The sequence below is a fragment of the Lithobates pipiens genome, unplaced genomic scaffold (assembly GCF_037356315.1).
Source record: "Lithobates pipiens isolate NorthernLeopardFrog02 unplaced genomic scaffold, aLitPip1_a1.2 Scaffold_19, whole genome shotgun sequence".
Lineage (NCBI taxonomy): Eukaryota > Metazoa > Chordata > Amphibia > Anura > Ranidae > Lithobates > Lithobates pipiens.
Genome location: NW_027507764.1, coordinates 405,407,405 through 405,426,951, shown reverse-complemented (window position 1 = coordinate 405,426,951; position 19,547 = coordinate 405,407,405). Strand labels below are relative to the sequence as shown.

General features: G+C 42.7%; 1 protein-coding gene across 1 annotated transcript in view; it reads left to right on the top strand.

Annotated features, from left to right (window-relative positions):
• Window positions 1-9,864, top strand: part of NAPG (NSF attachment protein gamma) — a 51,843-nt gene extending 41,979 nt beyond the window's left edge. The window contains exons 11-12 of the mRNA XM_077492443.1: window positions 6,085-6,214; window positions 9,248-9,864. Coding sequence (XP_077348569.1) covers window positions 6,085-6,214; window positions 9,248-9,391 — 274 coding nt within the window. The 3' untranslated portion in view covers window positions 9,392-9,864. The remainder of the gene's footprint in view (window positions 1-6,084; window positions 6,215-9,247) is intronic.
• Window positions 9,865-19,547: the final 9,683 nt, after the last annotated feature.

Here is a 19,547-nt window from a genome sequence, read left to right as displayed (position 1 = left end):
GGCAAAGAGTGTATGGCTCGGGCTCTCAGCAGGACACTGAGGGACTGTGCCAGCTGCCAGTCGGGCATCTGAGCAGATCCTGACATGGTCAGGAACCCTGAAGAGCCTGGACCTCATCTGTGACATCAGCAGCTTAATCTGGGTCACAGAACTGCAGAACTAAGGGAATTCTTTGACCCACAGGAGAAGTATGGCCAAAAGATTTCTTCTTTAAATTTGTAGATGTGCCTCTGTATGTTGTGCTTGTACCACTGAGTGCTAGACTGGGGCTTGTTTTCTATAGAGTTGTCAGAAATTATGACACTGTTTTTTTTTTTTTTTAAATAATACTTTTACATTTTATGTATCTAATGTTTGGTATAATTCAGGCATTGCTGTGTAGACATTTATTCTATTTAGCTTTGTTCACTCCATTAATCTGATTAATTAGACGCGGTTTCAAACTTAGCTATTATTTGTATACGCGATGCGAGCTGATGGAGCAGGGTTTGCAGTGTAAGCAGTTTTCCAGTTGTTCTCAGGTTTGTGCTTCTTTCCTAAAAGTCTTGTCAAATGCAACACATACTCATCCAGAGAGCTTTTTCATTGAATTATTTTTTGTTTTGTTTATTTTATAAATCAATATTAACTGAATTGTGTGACCTTGTCTGCAATAAAACCAATTTACCAAACCATTGGAGTGTACCACTAGTAATGGAAAGACCTCTATTTTGTTATGTTTTTTTTTGGGGGCGGGGGGGGATAGAAGTCAGCAAATTATTTTGGACTCCTCAATCACTTAAAAAGTTTTGAAATAAAAAGCAACGCAGAACAGAAAACTTTAAAACCCTTTAACCATGATGTTACCAGTGATTTAATGCATGTCTTCCGCATGCTAGGTTGGTATAGTTGCCAGTGAGTAGGCACTTTATCTGACCATCACCCAGGAATTCCCTCAACCCCACAGCAACTATGTCTAGGCCTGATTCTAGATTATTGTGTATTCTCATGTAGATAATACCCCCTTGCACAGTTTTCCAGTCTTCTGACTACATATTTGTGGATATTGTACCAAGAAGTTACATAGTTGGTCTGGTTGAAAAAAAGACACAAGTCCATCCAGTTCAACCAATAAAAAGGGGGGGGGGGGGAATGACACATCCAGACGTAAAGAGGTGCCCCCTTTCTTCTGTGATGACCTTGAAATGAATAATTCAATACCAGGGTTACTATATAGACCCCTTATGTATTTGAACATGTTGATCATCTTTTATCATCTCTCCTCGAGAGCATAAATTCAGTTCCTCTAATCTTTTCTCATAGCTGAGCTCCATGCCTCTTATCAGTATGGTTGTCCTTCTCCAGTTCCCCGATATCCTTTTTTGAGAACTGGTGCCCAAAACTGAACTGCATGTTCTAGATGAGGTCTAAATGATGATTTGTACAAGGTCAAAATGATCTCTCTGGAGTCCATACCTCTCTTAATACAAGAAAGGACTTTGCTCGCTTTGGAAACTGCAGCTTGGCATTGCATGCCGTTATTAAGCTTGTGATCTACCAAAACCCCCAGATCCTTCTCCACTATGGATCCCCCCAGTTCTATTCCCCCTAGTATGTATGATGCATGCATATTCTTAGCCCCCGAGTGCATAACTTTACATTTACCAGCATTAAACCTCATTTTCCACTAAGTTGCCCAATTAAACAGTGCATTGAGGTTGAGTTGTAAGTTGGAGACCTCCTGTAAGGATGTTCTTCCAGTGCATTGCAGTGTCATCTGCAAAGACAGATATGGTACTTTTTAATCCCAAACCCTATATCGTATATAAAGATATTAAAAAGTAAGGGTCCCAGCACTGAACTTTGAGTACACCCAGGGCCATTGTTAGATATCACGGTGCCCTGTACAGCCTACCTGACGGGGCCCCCACCCCCTCAGAAAATATCTAAATTATATTTTCACTAAAAATACACTAAAATCATTATTAGCAAACACAAAAACAACAGAATGCACAAAATTCCTGCTAAATCTAAAAGATAAAACTATATTAAGTGAATAAGTAAAGCACTGTTTGTGAATGAGGTATTGGAGCTCATTCACATGGGTGCTGTTGCCTGTACAGTGTCAATTGTTGGTTTGTTTATGTGGCTAGAGCTATGTGCAGGTAGCCCATGTTATGCTATGGGCACACCAGCTGTGCGAACACAGCCATAGGTCCTAATTTGACAAGTATGTGGGTGCAGGTGTACGGCCCTGAATACAGACAGTGTGCATTCATGGTCACTCACACAACGCTACACACCTATCAGATTAAATCTTGTGGCTGTGTTCGTAGAGCTGCTGTGTCTCCATGGTGTAGCAGATGAATCCAGCCACATGAACAACCCACTCTTTCATGTTGCTGTAAGGGCCAGAGCACCTGTGTGAATGTGGCATATTTTGCAATATATATTTTTTTCAACATCCCGTTAATTTTAATGGGCTGCCTAACGCAGGAGTGCATGTTGTTTTTTTTGTTTAGTTTTTTTAAATTGTGTTGCACCTAACCACATGGTATTGTGGCAGCTGTGCACATCTGCAGAGGGCAATGTGTTTCCTTGCAGTGCAGGAAAATGCTTGCTCTTGCATGTGTTCCTGCACCACAAGTAAGGGAATGGGACAGACCTGGAAGTGTGAGAGCAATTTGACTAGCAGTGAAATTCTTTTAGGAATCTTATAATATTGCTAGATCTGAACTGTAGGTGATGGGACACATTAAAGCCGTTCTCCAATCTGGGGAAAAAAGAAATTAGAAGTTTGCAGAAACAAGTCCTGTAGCTGCTGACTTTTGATAATGGAACAATTACCTTTTTCAGGGATCCAGAGCCGTCCTCAACCAGGCTAGTTCTTCACTAGTCTTCAGGTTCCTAGTGCTGGCATCCTAACTATGGGCAGCTGTAATGTGTCCCAGAAGGCTACAGGCGGGGGAGTAAAACTTCTGCTTGGATCGCCTAGCCTACTTGAGCAAAAGTGGGGGCCAGTAACTGTCAAAAGAGTAAGAAAGAGTTGAGCAGTGATGCATAGATTTGCAGAGGGAATATGTGATGAGAGTTGGGGGGGGGGGGGGGGTAGTATTGTATAGAATAGAGGAGTGGGAGGTTTGTAGCAGTGAACTGAAGGGAAGCAGACTGGGGGAGAGGAGTGGCTAGACACCCCAGGAAGACATCACGTGTGACGAAACATGTCAGGCAGAGCTACGAGCTGAGGCCTTGCTGAGGCCTTTGTGACCCATGTGACCTGGAAGTGTTGGTGTTCGTATCTGAGAGTTTTTACCTATTTCAGGTTGCATTTTAAACCTTGTAAGTAATGATCCTGCTGTGGTCCATTTGAGTGTGGTTTCTATAGAGGGATTGGCCCCATATCGGAGTGTATCCATAGGATTTTTTTGCCTTATACCCCGTAGAGGGATACTCTGCTTGCCTGTTTCGACCAACCTAGCAATAGGTGGTCCATGCCATCTGGTAAGCGTCCCTGCTTACTGGTTGTGATGTGTTGCTTTTCAATAGATTTTTCACTTCTATATGGACTTTATATATATATATGGAATTTTTTTTTATCACAAGGACTTTTTTTGTACACATTATTGATCCAATTTTATGCATGTTCAACATACGGTATTTTGCTATTTAGAGTTTATGCACTGCATTTCTTTGTGTGCTATTAGTGTACTTATTATTTTTTTATAAACACTTGTACGCCTTTATTATGTCACTTGGATTAATTGCTGCTGTTATATAGTGTATATATACGTAATTTTGCACTTAGCACGGTAAAACACTACATAGAGGAGTGGCAAGCCCAGCTACAATGGCTACTTCTGGACCGCCGCACACCGATATACGTCCTAACTTTGAAGAGGAATATCATTGTTATGGCAGCAGCTAATTGCCATAACCCCTGTATCTTCTTCTTCAGCCGGCGATCCGATTTTCAGATAAAAGTGGCCTCTGTAGCGGATTTGCCGGGAGATCACTTTTATCGGTGGGGGGACCCCTCCCGCCGCTCTCTGGTGCCCTCCGCCGCTTACCGGAGCCAACGACAGCAGCAGAGAGGATCGGATGCTGTCCCTCGTTACTTCCCCACCTGTCTCCATATTGTTGCAGGACATAAGCGACGCCAAAACGTCACTTCCGCCCATAGCTCTTGAGTCTTTTTGACCTCAGATCTCATATTTAAGAAGTCCTGTCATTCTTTTTTTTTTTTTTTTTTTTTTTTTCTATTACAAGGGATATTTACATTCCTTGTAATTGGAATAAAAGTGACACAATTTTTTATATATATATATATATAGAACAGTGTAAAAATAAAAGGTAAAATATAAGATTTTTTTTTTTAAATGCTCCCTGTCCCGCCGCGCTTGCATGCAGATGTGAACGCATACGCGAGTAACACCCGCATATGAAAAGCACACATGTGAGGTATCGCCGCGACCAGTAGAGCGAGAGCAATAATTCTAGCTCTAGACCTCCCCTGCAACCTGTAGAATTTTTTTTAAACGTCATATATGGAGATTTTTTAAGGGTAAAAGTTTGTCGCCATTCTACGAACGGGCACAATTTTGAAGCCTTATATGTTGAGTATCAATTTACTTGGTGTGACATCTTTCACAATATAAACAAAAATGGGTTAACTTTTTACTGTTGTCTTATTTTTTAATTTAAAAATTCCCCCCAAAAAAGTGCGCTTGTAAGACCACTGCGCAAATGCCGTGTGACAGAAAGTATTGCAACAACCACCATTTTATTCTCTAGGGTGTTAGAAAAAAAAAATATATATATATATATATAATGTTTGGGGGTAATTTTCTAGCAAAAAATATATATATATATATATCTCTCACTGGAAATGTCTTTTGTATGTTCTTTATTGCTATCCTCAGGGCTGCTGTACGGGCAGCCCTCCTGTACCGGGCCCAGGGCCCCATCGGTTCAGCAGGAGGCCTGGCAGCTTTGTCTTTTCCCACATCACTACAGTAACTAGGATACAGAGCCAAACCTAGCTTTGCTCTTCCGTGGATGGCTGGACAATACAGAACTGACAGGGTAGCATAGGCATGGCTTAAAAAAAAAAAATGTGCCTGCAAACGGTAGGGACTTTAAAGCGGTTCCTCTCCTGTGCTGTTACTGGCTTGCTTGCTGCTAAGCAGTGTTGGTATGTTTCTCCGTCCCCTTTTTTGGGAAGCTCCAACTGGATGACGTGGCGAAGAGCGGAGCAGGCAGCGGGCGAGGGCAAGTTGGCCAAGGGGAGTCCTGGCAGTGGTGAGAACACCAACTATAATACACACTTATATACCACTGACATCTCTAGTAATCTGCTGTTAAATAGAACACTACCTTCATATACCTCACCCTGTACTGTAAAATATCGGTGTACTGAACTATCAGATATATATATCGGCGATAGCTGTCATTGCGAACAGCCACAAATAGCTGCGACTGCCAACAGCCTGTCATTACAGTGTAAAGACCTAGCGGCTGAAGCTGTTGAACCCAGCAGCAGGATTTAGTAGAATCCTGCTGCTGGCATTTTCACAGTGGCAAAACACCATGCAAACATACCCTAAATCTCTCTTCTACTTGCCTCCTTCCTGTGAGATAAACTGTAGGGTAACTGTGATTTCTAATGGATGTCCTAGCTATGTTAAGCACTGTGGAAGATTAAACTTCTTTCTTTCTTATTAAACTTCTTTCTCTGCTCTTTGGGCAGCAATGATTTCCCTGTTATAGTGTGTTTAAATATGCAGCAAGCCATAGGCATTTCTGTTAGTATAAAGCTGTGACCTTGATCTTGTCTTAGTAATAATTACTCATCAAGAAAGCAGGAAGTCACACATTAATGATATTAGATTACATCCAAATGTTTATAAACTAAACAAAGAACACTAAAGCCCTGTCCTGGACCACCCCTCTCGAACGTTTTGCCCCCAGTACAGCCCTATTCAGAGATCAGAGGTTGGGCTCTTTTTAGTCAGCATTTGGAGTTCCAGCAGCAAGAGATTTTTATACAGGTTTGGAGTGATGACATCTCTCTAGTAATCATTACTGACACCTAATGTCTGGGTTTAGTATTCCAGGGTTCAATGGGAGCGAGGACTGCGCTGCACTCGAACAACTATTAGAAGGATATGATCAGCTAGATCAAGATCAAGTGTGTGACGTTTGCAACTCTCCTCTCTTCAAATACATGGATAACGATGTAAGTTCACTCCTTCAGTAGGTATTTGTAAAACGCTGTTTGACTTATCATCCTCTTTGAGGTGTTGTACGTTGTTTCCATGAATGCACTAATAAAGGATAATTTAACAAGATATGCCCCATGCAAAGGGAAAGTGCCTCTGCAATGGTCTTCACCAACACCAAGCCCCCACAAAATTATTTGTACTAACCTTACCAGCGCCTCCCTGCTGTTCCTTCATCCTCCACCTGCCCACAATACCTGCTACTTCTAGGTATGTAGGAACATGTGACCTGTCGCCCTGTGCAAAATGCTTTGGTCTAGCAGTCATTAGCAATGTGTAACTTGAGGGAGTGAGGGGGAGCCAATCAATTTTGGGCCAGAGACAGTGGTCAGCAGGATCAGTAGAATAAATAAATGGAACCCCAGTTCACCACACATATAACGTGTTGCCACAACGCAATAGTGTGAAAGGATAAGTTCACTTTTGGAATATGTTACATGTTCTAGTTCTGCCACCTCTTCCCCCTGATCCCTCGTGACAGTGGGCAGGGGTTCTTCCCCCTGCACCCGACGTCACTTTTTTAAAAAAGGGCTCTGACCACACAGCAGCATTATTCATTCTCAGCTTCCTGTGAGAGAGAGTTGCAAGTCCCATCTGCCACAATGACAGATGGCTTGTGATTCTGAATGAACTGCAAGTGCTGATTATTGCCGTTGTAGTTCATTCACAAGCCCTGCAGCTTTTAAACTGACAGTCCATATGGAGGTTTGGGCAATGTTTTCCAAGCTCCTGCAGGAAAATACAAAAAAAATGCACATTTTCTTTCTGCAAAAAATATAAATTTTTCTATAAAGGTAAACTTATCCTTGAAGCCTAATTTGGTGGCTTGTGGCAGTGGGCAGATGGTCGCAGTCTGCATTTTAGAGCTTTTAAGGCCCTCAGAAAATAAACAAATGCATTTACACATCTGCAAATCCCTGTTTTACTGTTCAAAAGAAAATAAGTAAAAGCCCTGAGAGGTTTTTTTTTTGTTTTTTTGTCTGTGTTTCACTGGAGAGATTCTTCCTGAGATCTCCACAAAGTGAGGGAAATCCGTTCTCGTCATCAGAACAGTTGTAACTTGAACAAATGTCCTAAGCCATCCCCTGTATTCCTGACCCAGTAAGAACTCAGATTCCAGATTTTCCCTCACTCTTGGTCTTGGAACAGCGAATAACAGAACTTATACTGTTCACCAGAACTAATAGAGTAAATCCCCAGTGGGTCCACCAACAGCCATAAAGTCATGACAGAGTTTATAATGCTTCGCTAGTCCATTAAAGAAAAAAAACACAATGTCTTGAAGTATACTAAAGAGGAACTTTACTCCCCAAGGGTTCATTTCTGACCTGGTCTGCTGTTCTGAGATAAAATATACTCATCCTCCCAGTAAATCAAGACTGACGTCTCTCCCAGTAAATCAAGACTGACGCTTACCAGAGATGTTGGACTCGACTATCATAAGACAACGAGTCAATCGAGCATGAAAATGCACCCATGGGACAGGTCCATGATGACTGTATATCCGATTTCAGGAAATTCCCAGATTCGCCTTACGCCAACTTCACACGGTATCGACCATGGATATAATGGATTCTGCAGGCGCTACCAGGACAGGAACTCCAGTGATGGCAAATGAATGACCAAAACCAACCCTAATGAGGGTGCTGGAACCAAATGGTGAAGCTCAGCAGCGCTTACATTGGTACACATAAAAAAAAAGGGGGATGGGGGGCTCCAATAGTGCAGGTCAAAAGACAGCTTTTAATAGGTAAAAACCAATGTACAAAAAAACGTATAAAAACAATCACATGTGATAAAAGCAATATGGGGGCTAGTGTACCTCGCCCAACGTGTTTCGTCCAATACAGACTTTTACTGGGGCATCTGATGCCTTGTGAAGTTGGAGTAAGGCCAATCCGGGATTTTCCTTACATCGGATATACAGTGATCATGGACCTGTGCCATGGGTGCATTCATGCATTCATCTCTGGTAAGCGTATATGAACCTTGATGTTTATTTTGAAGACTCCTACAGTTTCATGACTCTCGGGGCTGTGCGACATCCTGTGTATTCATCTACGTGTCTAGATGGACATTTGGTGTTTCATTTACCTCTATGTGGCCTTTTTCTCACTTATTTTTTGTTTGATTAATCTCACTCACAAGTTTGCACTGTTTATATGTTTGGTTTAGTGCTACATATTCACCACTATTATTAATTTGTGATGCACTTACCTTATATGAAAAAGAATGGCATCATCACTTGGCTGTATAGAGGTAGGTCACTGTGACAGTGGGGTCACTTTGGACACAGGGTGAATAAAAGAAACCCCCGATATGGTCTGTGATAGCCATATTCAAGGCTGTATATACATTGTATATAGATTGGATGTATACTGTATATGGGGGTTAAGTATCATTGCTGTGAGGAATTAAGTTGTTTTGCATTTCTATTGTTCATTTAAGTCTGTCCTTGTGTGTATTGTAAAGTGCCAGACAGACTGGCTGCCAACCCTTTGTGAAAAGATGTGTATTGGGTGGGATCGTTTGAAGCCTAGCAGACGTCAGGATGAGGTGTTGAGTCTTGGAATGTGTGGGTGGAGCTGGGCCCTTGTTCATGTTAAAGCATGTGCCTTGAATTGTGTATAAAGTTACAATGTTTCTCATTAATAAATTCATTCCTACTACAGAAGAGACAGAGTGTGTCTCGTCTTTTTTTGCCAGAGGGGTCGGCTCCTATAGGAAAGGGTCGTTTAGCTGTGGATATTGGTAGCGAGTGGATGTGTGTCTAGGAGAGGGAACATCGTAAACGGCGTTAACCCCCTTTATATTAGGGGTGCCGTTACAGTCACCATTACTGTCCAGTTAAAAAAGATGACATTACTATACTAATATGAGGAAACATTTCTCAGCATAATTTGTTTATATTTATGCCGCGTGTAGTATATTCATTATATTTAATATTTATTAAGCATCAAATTCTTTTTATTTATTTTGTTTGGTCATAGTATGCTAAACTGGCTTTGAGCTTGAGCGTACCAGGAGGTGGAACCAAGAAGAAATCTCCGGCAACCTCACAGGATTCTGCCTCTGCACAGGGGGCCCCCAAACATGAAGAGGAAGATGATGAATATGAAGGAGGACTGTGCTAATAATGTACTCTGTTTGCTTGTGACTGCACTTGTATGTCTATGGAATCCAGTCCACTCAGAATAAAGAGGACGTACCTCTATGCGGATGTTCGTAAATTGCTTTGTCTGGCACAAAACAAAAATTCATTTCCACTTCTACCACATTCTTTCTGATAAGAGCTCCATTGATGCCAATATTTATCAAAAGGTCTATGGATCAATGTTATGCCCCAGTGTAGCACATCTAGCAATTATATCTAGAATATGAAATATAACTGTGGCATGTAATCTTATATTGTCCTTTTTTTTTTTTTTCATTTATTCGTTTCTTTAACTATATCTGAATGATGTTTTGTATAAATGTGTTTTCTGTAAATTACTAGAAGTAATTATAACATGGCTATTAAATATTTAAAGATGGCACTATGTGTGATTGGAGCTGCTTTTGATAGACATGTATGAATATAATTTAATATATACTATAAACCTCTCCATCTGGTGTGTGCATATTGCCTTATTTTAGTACTATGCTTTATGGTAAAATTAGTGGATTTGGTCATTTTATACTGTCCATCAGAGATATATAATTTTTTTATTTTTTTTTAAACCAAAGCCAACTCCAGCCTATTTCTATGAAGGACTAGAAGGTGTGCCAGCTTTTAAATGCTGCCAGTGGTGGATTTTTCTTAAAGTATTCTACAGACATTTTCTTAGAGTATTCTACAGATACAATAAAACACAGTCACTTATAGCACTAATAGGTCTTCCAGGGTGTGGATATCAAATAAAATGGTGGTGTGAAAGGTATATATGGTATCCAAAACTGGGTGGATTCTGCCTTCCTCAGATGGGGTAGTCCAAAAGGAACTACAAGAAAAACGAAAATGGAAAGCGCACACACCTAGTGCATTACTAAAGATAATTTAATAATAAAATGTTTTATATAAAAGTGAGTACTCACAGAATGCAACTGACAAAAGGCCATAAAAACAATGCATGGACATGTACAGAACACGGGGTACAGCTAACGTGTTTCGGGGGGTGCACCCCCTTCCTCAGAGCTAGGCTAGTCTCGTACACCATGGGCAAGCACTTTTATAGGGAATGGTGGAATTGAAAATTGTGTGTCAAAAAGAGACACGCCCTCAAGGGGGTGGGAAAAGGAAAAATAAAAAATTCTATTAATACATATATACATGTGCGTGTGCGTATGTGTAAAATATATATATATATATATATATATATATATATATATATATATATATATATATATATATATATATATATATATATATATATATATATATATATATATATATATATACACACACGCATAGTTGCACCAATGAAAAAAACAACAGAATCCATACCAAAAGCAAAAAACTCCATCATAAATGCACAAATAAATACATAAATAATAATTAGTTTGAATCCATTATATAAAAGAGGGTGTGGTTCTTTTTGGCACTCAATTTTCAATTCCACACTTCCCTATAAAAGCGCTTGCCCATGGTGTATGTAACGTGACAAGCCTAGCTCTGAGGAAGGGGGTGTGCCCCCAAAACACATTAGATGTACCCCATGTTCTGTGCATGTCCATGCATTGTTTTTATGGCCTTTTGTCAGTCGCATTTTGTGAGTACTCACTTTTATATAAAATATTTTTATTATTACATTATCTTTGGTAATGCACTAGGTGTGAGCGCCTTCCATTTCTGTTTTCAGAGTATTCTACACTATATTACACTTTACACTACACTGTACATGCACATGAACTTTAATGTCATCCTGGTCTTAGTCTGTAGGGTTCAATATTGAGTTGGCCTGCCCTTTGCAGCTATAACGGCTTCAACGCTTCTGGGAAGGCTGTCCACAAGCTTTAGCAGTATGTTTATGGGCATGTTTGACCATTCTTCCAGAAGCACATTTGTGAGGTCAGGAACTGATGTGGACAACAAGGCCTGGCTCGCAGTCTCCACTGTAATTCATCCAATTGGTGTTCTGTGGGATTGAGGTCAGGACTCTGTGCAGGCCAGTCAATTTCCTCCACCCCAAACTCTCTCATTCATGTCTTTATGGACCTTGCTTTATGCACTGGTGCACAGTCATGTTGGAACAGGAAGGGGCCATCCCCCAAATGGTTGTCACAAAGTTGGGAGCATGAAATTGTCCAAATTGTCTTGGTATGCTGACACCTTAAGAGTTCCCTTTTACTGGAACTAAGGGACCAGCCCAACCCCTTAAAAACAACCCCACACCATAATCCCCCCTTCACCAAATGATTTGGACCAGTGCACAAAGCAAGGCCCATAAAGACATGGATGAGCGAGTTTGAAGTGGAGGAACTTGACTGGTCTGCACAGAGTCCTGACCTCAACTCGATAGAACATCTTTGGGATGAATTAGAGCGGAGACTGCGAGCCAGGCCTTCTCGTCCACATCCTTGCCTGACCTCACACATGTGTTTCTGGAAGAATGGTCAAACATTCCTGTGGACAGCCTTCTCAGAAGAGTTGAAGCTGTTATAGCTGCACTCAATACTGAACCCTATGGACTAAGACTGGGGTGGCATTAGTTTTGTGTGTAAAGGTATGTGTCCCAATACTTTTGGTAATATTGTGTATATACTAGGTTGAGTTACCTTCACAAATAAGCAAAATGAAAATGGAGCTTAAATAGCTACCTCTGGAAAACATTTAGCTATGTATGTCAATTGGTATACTAGTATATGTAACTAGGGTGTCCAACAGGTGGCCTGCAGGACCTTTGAGGTCCATGATACAGGTCAGGGAAGTCACATCTGTGCACTGTAAAGGATCAAGCTGTCAAACTGACAGCTCAGTCCTGCAGAATATATATTGAGAGCGAAGCTCCCCTGTCGGGGACAGCTGCCTGCTCTGCATCAGGATTAACATCCGAGAGACCAACTGTCACAGAGCTCTGATGACGGATAAAAAAATGCTTTGTACTGAAACCTAATTCTAGTGTCTTAAAGCGGGAGTCCACCGGGACTCCGCGTTTTTTTTTTTTTTTTTTTTTTTAAAAAGCCAGCAGCTACAAATACTGCAGCTGCTGACTTTTAAATAGTGACACTTACCTGTCCAGCGCGCCCGCGATGTCGGCACCCGAAGCCGATCGCTCGCTCGTCTGGCGGGTCCTGCCGCCGCCATCTTGGGTATGGGAATCAGGAAATGGAGCCTTTCGGCTTCATTTCCCGGTTCCCTACTGCGCATGCGCGAGCCGCGCGGCGCAATCCGGACGGTCCCCGCTGCCTCTGGGAGCTGTGTGTTTCCCAGCAGGCAGTGGGGCACTTGCTGAAGGGGGCGGGCGCTTGCGGAAAGGGGCGTAACGTACGCCCCTTTCCGCAAAGAGCTAGCCCGGAAGTAGGTGCAGTTACCTGGATTATCCAGGTAACTGCACCCCCCTCCCCCCTGAAAGGTGCCGATTGTGGCGCCGGAGGGGGGGGGGGATTCCGATGAGCGGAGGTCCATTTTAGGGTGGACCTCCGCTTTAATAAGGCCCCTTTCACACATGCGGACCGTTCGGTTGATCAGTTCAGTTTTTTTTGAAAGAACAAAACGGAAGTTAAAATTGTTTTTTCATCTGTTTTTTTCACATCTGCCAGCTAAAGTCCTTAACCACTTGAGTCCCGGAGCTTTTTTTTTTTCATGCAAAAACGGATCGTTTTTTTTTTTTTGTGGCTAATTTTCTTGTTTAACGGATGAAAAATCGGACTTTCATCCATTCAAAAAAACAGATGTTCACAGAAGCGGATGTAAATGGATGGTCATCCATTTACATCCGTTTTTCCATAGGAATGTATTGGTGTGTTTTTCATCCATCGGTTGACAGATGAAAGAGACATCAACGGTCAATATGTGTGAAAGGGGCCTAAAGAAGAAACATTTAAGAATAACATTTGCAGTTATGCCTTATTAGTTTTTATGAGTCCTTAAAGTGAATGTAAACCCCAATTTTATTTTTTAATTAAGACTCATATCTGTTACAGCAGAGGATGTAATTTCATCTGTGCCCAATCTTGCCACAAAGCGTTAATCCAGCTCTGAGCAGCCCTCTTATCATTCTTCAGTAAGATAAAAACTGACATACAGAGAAATAGGTCTCTATTCTTCCCCCTTACTGTGAGTGACAGGTGATTTTCTTATCTCATTCAGGAGTGTGAGAGAGGCATTCTGTGTACTTCACACCCCCCCTCCTTTCTTCTCCAGCTCTCCCAGGATTGGCTGCTCCACACTTCAGCATGATTGGGCATGCTGAAGTCATGTGGTGACTTTCCTGGGTTTTGACTGGATGTTAGTGATCATGGGGCATAATCCATGAGACCAGCAGAAGTTCAGTGTAAGAAATATCAATGCCTGGCCCAGGGGAGTGTAGAGGTTGGCAGGGAGTCTACTGACATCACAACTACACCAACTGAGCCCTGGACAACAGACCCACCCACAGAATACGGGGTATTGCAGGGCTCCCACCAGATAAAGGGGAGATATTTGACAGGTAAGGATACATGCAGGAGGCATGTATATCCTTATAGATCAGCACTATGGAAGTAATTTAGAAATTATGAGAGTGGGCTTACATCCGCTTTAAGTTTATAGCTAAATGTTTAGTTAGCACTTTTAATTTTTTGCACTATAAACACAGTAATGGCGGCGGTCTGCGATTTTTATCATGACTGGGACATTGTGCCGGACAAATGGGACACTTTTGACAAATTTTTGGAACCATTGACTATTATACAGCGATCAGTGTTATAAAAATGCACTGATTACTGTATAAATGTCACTGGCAGGGAAGGAGATAACACTAGGGGGTGATCAAGGGGTTAACTGTGTTCCCTAGGTGTGTTCTAACTGTAGGGGGGAATAGGGCTTTTTAAAAGGAGAGAGAGAGAGAGATCAGTGTTCATACTTAGTATGAACACACGATCTGTCTCTACTCCCCTGAAAGAACTGTGATTTATGTGTTTACACACACAGATCCCAGTTCTTGCTTTGTCACAATCGATCGTGGGTGCCCGGCGGTCATTGCGCCCAGCGGGCACTCGCAGCAGCTCCTGGCTCACGGGGCCAAAAGGCGAAGCCACGCCAGGTAACGTCATTTTGCCCAGCCGTGCCATTCTGCTGCGGCTGGTCAGCAAGCAGTTATAGTAACAGTTTTTTCATTGTGGAGTAAAGCTGATCATTGCATTGTAAGCACTCCTGTCTGTGTTAAATCGTTTGTCTCAACTGTCTAACTTGCACATTTCCAGGTCAGCTTGGTCTGTTAAAGTGGTTGTAAACCCTCCCCCACAACTTTGTCCCATGTGAATCAGCATAAAAAACCCTAATGAACACTGCTTATATATATCTCTCCTTACTTGCTTAGTATTGTTGTAATCCTTTTTGTTCTTTAGAATAACATCACTGAGCATGCCCAGATCTCCCCTGATTTAAAGCGGGATTCCACTCTTTTTTTATTTTTTTCTTACCTGTCTCACTGGTGGGTGAGTGCTACCTTCGATTGGCATCCACGTCCGGCGTTTATTTGACCCCCGGCGCCACGAATCTTTTCCTCAGGATGACTTATAAAAACCTGCCCTGGCATTTTCCATTTTAACTGTGGGCGTCTGAAGCCCACAGACATTTACTTCCTGGTATATGATGACGTCTGGCTCCCAGCATGCTCCGCTCCATCTTGCACATGCTCAGTGAGAGCAGTGACAAGGAAAGAAAAACTTTCATTGTCCCCCATGGATTCTTGGGAAATTTCCCAGGGACCATTGCGAGGACGATAGCCACACCTACTCCCACGGGAGGACAACCAGGAAGTCAGCTGAAACATCAGAAATAAAAGGTAAGGAAATGATATTTTTTTTTTTCAGGGTTCGTTTAGGTAAGTATGCTATCTGTTGATTTTAATAACATGAACTTTCATTTTTAGGTACCAAACCACTTTAAGGCACACTCTCTATGTCTTATCTATCTGTTATCAGGACTTTCTACTGCACAACACTGAACTGACTCCCAGGAGGCTGCTAATCACTCAGAGCTTCCTCCTACACACCATGTGACCTCACATACAGTGTAAAGCAGGGCATGGGACAGCAGTACTGCAGTCTTATCAGCTGAAGCTGATAGGACTCATACAGGAAAACACTAGATAATCAGCACAAGTAAATACTATAAAATAAAATATGTCAGCTATGAACAGGGAAGCCATAGAAACATTGGATTGAGAAGGAGGTTTGGTTAACAGTACAGGAAGTTCTCAATGTAAGGGCGGAAATACACTCCACTGTGGACTCAGAAAACAATACTTGAGATGGCGCTGCCTAACCCCTGGAAACAAGTTTTTTAAAGTTTCTTTAAACAGTAAGTAATATGCAATTTGGGCTGGATTACAGTGGCTATACTTTGATAATTACTTATTATAATGGACTAAATGAAAAGAAGCATCAGAGTGGGAGAGTTTACTTCCTCTTTAAAGGAAGATGAAAAATAAGTCTTGCTGACCCGATCACCAGGTGACAATACAGAAGAAAAAATCTAAAAACAAATGCAGTCACCTCATTTAAGAATTGTTAAGCTGTAATAGAATACATTTTTGTCTTGGGATTTAATACCACTTTAAGATGAACTACAGTAAAACCTTGGATTGGGAGTAACTTGGTCTGAGAGTGTTTTGCAACACAAGCAAACATTTTTTTTAAAATAAATTTTGACTTAATAAGCTAGCGATGCCTTTATATACAAGTAGCGTCATGTCACAACTGAGTATAAAAGAGAAGAGATGCGCCTTAAAGTATAGCAATATGGTTACATTTATGGAAGGTACAACATAAGTATGCAGGTATCCAGGGTAAAGCTGTCCACTCAGACCATCCTCTGCACTGCCAGCGATGACATCCCTTCCACGCTGCGCTCCACGATAGTGATGGGCGAACTTCCGATGGGATGTTACGCGAACCGCGAACGCGGCCAAAAATTTGCGAACCGCAAGGTTCGCAGCGGACCCCATTGACTTTAACTAGTTACTGACCGCCGGCCGTCAAATGACGGCCAGGCGGCGCACCTATTGTGGCCGGAGGCCGTCATATGACGGCCTCCCGTTTAAACAGGGAATGCGCGCGATCGTGCGCGCGCATCCCTGTTTCTTCGGTGGCGGCGTGTCACGGAGACACCGCTCGCCACCGAAGGGGGTGAACAGCCATTCGTTATGGCTGTTTACCACTTGATCGGCCGTGATGAAGTCACGGCCGATCACAGATGGTCACACCCCGAACGTGCACGGCGCATGCGCGCGAGCGCGCTGCGCGTGCACGTCGGTGGCGGCGTGTTCCCCGGGAACACTGCTCGTCACCGACGCTGGTAAACAGCCATTGGCCGGCTGTTTACCCACGTGATCGGCTCTGATCCTTTCACAGCCGATCACAAAAATGTAAACAAACTGCGGTAACGGGATGTTACCGGGTTCTCCTCCTCACACACCGATCGTGTGTGAGGAGGAGATTGCGGTAACATCTCGTTACCGCATACAGTGTACACCAATCATACTGATTGCCCCCCCCCCAATAAAGAGGACCTGTCACCACCCCTCATAGTACCTGTCAATCACAGTCCTGTCACAGTCCATCAGAGTATTTGAGTACCTGTCACAGCACATCAGAGTACCCGAGTACCTGTCACAGCCCATCAGAGTACCTGTCAGCCCATCAGAGTACCCGAGTACCTGTCACAGCCCATCTGAGTACCCGAGTACCTGTCACAGTTCATCTGAGTACCCGAGTACCTGTCACAGCCCATCAGAGTACCCGAGTACCTGTCACGGCCCATCAGAGTACCCGAGTACCTGTCACGGCACATCAGAGTACCCGAGTACCTGTCACGGCACATCAGGGTACCCGAGTGCCTGTCACGGCACATCAGGGTACCCGAGTACCTGTCACGGCCCATCAGGGTACCCGAGTACCTGTCACGGCCCATCAGGGTACCCGAGTACCTGTCACGGCCCATCAGGGTACCCGAGTACCTGTCACAGTCCATTAGAGTAACGAGTACCTGTCACAGTCCATTAGAGTACCGAGTACCTGTCACAGTCCATCAGGGTACCCGAGTACCTGTCACAGTCCATTAGAGTACCGAGTACCTGTCACAGTCCATTAGAGTACCCGAGTACCTGTCACAGTCCATCAGGGTACCCGAGTACCTGTCACAGCCCATCTGAGTACCCGAGTACCTGTTCCAGTCCACCTGTGTACCAGAGTACCTGTCACAGTCCATCTGAGTACCCGAGTACCTGTCACAGTCCATATGAGTACCTGTCACCGCCCTTCAGAGTACCCAAATACCAGTCACCAAACCATCAGAGTACCTGTCACCAGGCCATCAGAGTACCCGAGTACCTGTCACCAGGCCATCAGAGTACCCGAGTACCTGTCACCAGGCCATCAGAGTACCCGAGTACCTGTCACCAGGCCATCAGAGTACCCGAGTACCTGCCACCAGGCCATCAGAGTACCCGAGTACCTGTCACCAGACCATCAGAGTACCCGAGTACCTGTCACCAGACCATCAGAGTACCCGAGTACCTGTCACCAGACCATCAGAGTACCCGAGTACCTGTCACCAGACCATCAGAGTACCCGAGTACCTGTCACCAGGCCATCAGAGTACCCGAGTACCTGTCACCAGGCCATCAGAGTACCCGAGTACCTATCTCCAGCCCATGTCTCATAGAATATACGTTGGGGTATTTGCTTTCCAAAATGGGGTCATTTTGTGGGTAATTTCACTGTCCTGGTGGTCCAGGACCTTCAAAAGTGTGATGGGTAGGAATGAAATGAGATGTGTCATTTATGCTCCTCGAACACCTGAACGTACTACTTCAATGTTCGGCCTCTCTATGTGGCCAGGCTGTGTAAAAGTCCTACACATGTGGTATCGCCATACTCGGGAGGAGTAGCAGAATGTATTTTGGGGTGTAATTTTTGCTATATACATGCTATGTGTTAGAAATATCTTATAAATTGCCAATTTTGTGTAAAAAAAAAATGTGTTTTAATTTTTTTCCAAATATTCCAAAAACTTCTGGAAAAAAATGAACCGTTCAAAAGACTCATTATGCCTCACAGATTATACGTTGGGGTGTTTGCTTTCCAAAATGGGGTAATTTTATGGGAAATTCCATTGTCCTGGTACTCCAGGGCCTTCAAAAGTGTAATAGGTGGTTGAGAAATGAGATGCGTAATTTTTGCTCGTAGAACGTCTGAAGGTACTACATCAATGTTAGTGCTCTGTATGTGGCCAGGCTGTGTAAAAGTCCTACACATGTGGTATCGCCATACTCGGGAGGAGTAGCAGAATGTATTTTGGGGTGTAATTTTTGCTATATACATGCTATGTGTTAGAAATATCTTATAAATTGGCAATTTTGTGTAAAAAAAAAATGCGTTTTAATTTTTTTCCAAATATTCCAAAAACCTCTGGAAAAAAATGAACCGTTCAAAAGACTCATTATGCCTCACAGATTATACGTTGGGGTGTTTGCTTTCCAAAATGGGGTAATTTTATGGGAAATTCCATTGTCCTGGTACTCCAGGGCCTTCAAAAGTGTAATAGGTGGTTGAGAAATGAGATGCGTAATTTTTGCTCGTAGAACGTCTGAAGGTACTACATCAATGTTAGTGCTCTGTATGTGGCCAGGCTGTGTAAAAGTCCTACACATGTGGTATCGCCATACTCCGGAGGAGTAGCAGAATGTATTTTGGGGTGTAATTTTTGCTATATACATGCTATGTGTTAGAAATATCTTATAAATTGACAATTTTGTGTAAAAAAAAAATGCGTTTTAATTTTTTTCCACATATTCCAAAAACTTCTGGAAAAAAATGAACCGTTCAAAAGACTCATTATGCCTCACAGATTATACGTTGGGGTGTTTGCTTTCCAAAATGGGGTAATTTTATGGGAAATTCCATTATCCTGGTACTCCAGGGCCTTCAAAAGTGTAATAGGTGGTTGAGAAATGAGATGCGTAATTTTTGCTCGTAGAACGTCTGAAGGTACTACATCAATGTTAGTGCTCTGTATGTGGCCAGGCTGTGTAAAAGTCCTACACATGTGGTATCGCCGTACTCGGGAAGAGTAGCAGAATGTATTTTGGGGTGTAATTTGTTGTA